This window comes from Lactuca sativa, chromosome 7 (assembly GCF_002870075.4).
Source record: "Lactuca sativa cultivar Salinas chromosome 7, Lsat_Salinas_v11, whole genome shotgun sequence".
Classification (NCBI taxonomy): Eukaryota; Viridiplantae; Streptophyta; class Magnoliopsida; order Asterales; family Asteraceae; genus Lactuca; species Lactuca sativa.
This window is the reverse complement of record NC_056629.2, coordinates 75791426-75793860: the sequence shown is the minus strand read 5'-3', so window position 1 is coordinate 75793860 and position 2435 is coordinate 75791426. Positions and strand designations below refer to the sequence as shown.

The window sequence follows — 2435 nt, the reverse complement described above, 5'->3', positions numbered from 1 at the left end:
TGAAGCTAAAGTTGAAGAAGACTGTGTATGACAAAGATGGTAGTGGTTCCAGTGCTACCAAACCTGTCAAGTTGGATTAGTTGGGTAGTGATTATGAAAAGGGGTGAAGTGGGATGTTAATCACTGGCATATGATGCCTTCTTTTTGTATATCTTTTGTTATTCCTGGTTTTTGCAACAAACATCCAATTGTCATATGTGTTGCCTTGATAGGCTTTTTGGCACAATTTGATGATTCTACATGAAACATTATGTAATGCACGCCCCTTTTATATGAAATATGGTTTATAGTACTATTATTCGATTATAGCATCTTAAAATAGGTTTGGTTAATTGCATCATAAGTGTGGATTATAACATTTGACATTTGGTTTTTTATGCTTTATAGCATCATACTTTGGTATGGATTAAAACATCTTAATTTTGTATCAATTATATTATCTGAATTGCCCTATGTCATGACATTATTCAATGCCTAAACTGCCCTATATTGATATTATTATTTAATGCCTAAATTAGGTTACCATTTACAACTTTGCACATACCAAATTAGAAAGACTACAAAAAGGATTACCATTACATTATCATTGCCTAAATTATAGTGATTCTAGTTCAAAACATAAATGCATTACATTACCAACCACATTGCAAAAGTACAATACCTAAATTACATTTTTAGGACAACAATTGCAAGAATTATTGCATTAAACATTAACAACCCTGCAACAATCTTCATCAAACCCATCAATTCAGCAACAATCTTCATCAAACCCATCAATTCATCCTCTTGTCGGATAGATTTGTTCCCACATTCATCCACCCACTTGAAAAAATGACACCTTGAAGACTCCTATAAATTAAAAAGGAGAAAAATGTGTAATCAAAACCCTAAAACCCTTCTAATAGTAATCATTTCAATTTAACACAAAAATTACAAAATACCTTGAAATTAGGGCATCCCCAAAATTTTCTACCAGGGTTATCTGGTGTTTTTGACACTGCTACGTAGCACACATCACCACAATAACATTTAACAAGTTTTGTTCTACATGAAGTTGCTGAGTTTGAAGACGATGCAGCCATTGGTGCGTGAAGATGCTTTGATCAGAGCTACGTAAATGAGGGAAAAGGGCTACGTAAATGAGAGAGGGGGACCAAAGTTGGGATTCCCTTTTTTATGAGGGTATTTCTTTAACAGGTTGAATGTCACCGGATGACGGGCTCCAAACCTGCTAAATGGCGTTTTTGACAAAAAGAGCCCAAATGTTGGACATTAACGCACCAAAATTTGCCGTGGGGACTAAACGGAACAAATTTTGAAAACTTAAGGACTTTTAAGTCAAAAGCCCATATATATACTGATTCTGAAGCTAATGTCTCTAAATTGACTTAATTGCAAAGAGCTTACATACATAACTAGGTCCAAAACATAAATTTAATCATTACATGATTAAAAGTTAAAACCAGCCAAATTAAATATCTATAGACGCTTGATTTTTTTTAAAATAAAAATACATAATTACAATGAAAATAGACGTGGAATGGAAAAAGATGCATAAAGCCTACACTTTAGCAGTCAAAATCTAGTAATTAACCACTACCTACACCAATTGCCCAGAAGAATTTACAGTCATCGTCACTGACAATCAAATCGGATGACCGATCAACTTCCAGCCGAACAGGTGTCCGGCAAACGGGGCAAGTTGGTACTTTCATAAGCCACGAGTCCACACAGTGTGCGTGAAAGATGTGGTTACACACCGGTAGCTTACGACACAAGTCTCCTTCGTTGAAGCACTCCAAGCAAATCGAACAGTCAGTGGAAGCAGCGGCGGCGGAGGAGTATTGGAAGGACGGGAGGTTGTTCTGTAAGTGGAGAAAAGAGTAAGAGGAGGCGGGTGGTGGGGTGGTGTGTTGCCGGCGGCGTTGAAGGAAGGAGCCGAATATGAGGATGTGGAGTAGGAGGATGGCAGCAAGGCCGAGAAAGATAAGGAAAAGTGAGAGAATTAGGGACATAACCATGAATTTAAGAAAGATTGTCAAAAGCTTTGGGTTGCGTTTGGGTGGTGAATGGTTGGAGACAGTGGCATGGTTGATGCGGGTGTCTGAATAACGATAGCGATTGGTGTTTGGCATGTTAATAGAGAGAGAGAGAGAGAGAGAGAGAGAGAGAGAGAGAGAGAGAGAGAGAGAGAGAGATGGGTGTATTTGAGATTGGGATCTAACGAGGACAATGGAAAAATGGTGAAGTGTAGAGACAGAAAATAGCGGCGGTTTGTAGAGAGAGAAAGATGTGGAGGAGCAGGCGGACAGACGTTGATGGGGACTTGAATACCGGAGTTGAATACCAAGGGCTTTGTCGGTTAAGATTGAGTGCGACAGATTTTTAACGTTAGCGACGTAGAGTGGGATGAGATGGATACCACATAAAATTTG

The 2435-nt window shown here is 38.4% G+C and overlaps 2 protein-coding genes across 2 annotated transcripts; both read right to left on the bottom strand.

Annotated features, from left to right (window-relative positions):
- Positions 1–477: 477 nt before the first annotated feature.
- Positions 478–1317, bottom strand: LOC111879576 (uncharacterized protein At4g04775-like). Its single transcript, XM_023876042.3, has 2 exons — positions 942–1317; positions 478–849 (listed from the first exon to the last, which is right to left on the bottom strand). Exons 1-2 carry the CDS (start codon positions 1080–1082, stop codon positions 667–669), a joined length of 324 nt encoding a protein of 107 aa, XP_023731810.1. The 5' UTR covers positions 1083–1317; the 3' UTR covers positions 478–666.
- A 272-nt stretch (positions 1318–1589) lies between these two features.
- Positions 1590–2135, bottom strand: LOC111879575 (RING-H2 finger protein ATL56). Its single transcript, XM_023876041.2, has one exon. The coding sequence runs from the start codon at positions 2133–2135 to the stop codon at positions 1590–1592; it is 546 nt and encodes a 181-aa protein (XP_023731809.1).
- Between the last annotated feature and the right edge of the window lie 300 nt (positions 2136–2435).

What these genes read in the sequence shown, in the direction of transcription:
- LOC111879575 (XM_023876041.2), bottom strand. Translation starts at nt 2,135, where the DNA reads ATGCCAAACACCAATCGCTATCGTTATTCAGACACCCGCATCAACCAT.
- LOC111879576 (XM_023876042.3), bottom strand. Translation starts at nt 1,082, where the DNA reads ATGGCTGCATCGTCTTCAAACTCAGCAACTTCATGTAGAACAAAACTT. An exon ending in GGGGATGCCCTAATTTCAAG is followed by an intron (nt 850 to 941) that starts GTATTTTGTAAT and finishes TTTAATTTATAG; the next exon opens with GAGTCTTCAAGGTGTCATTT.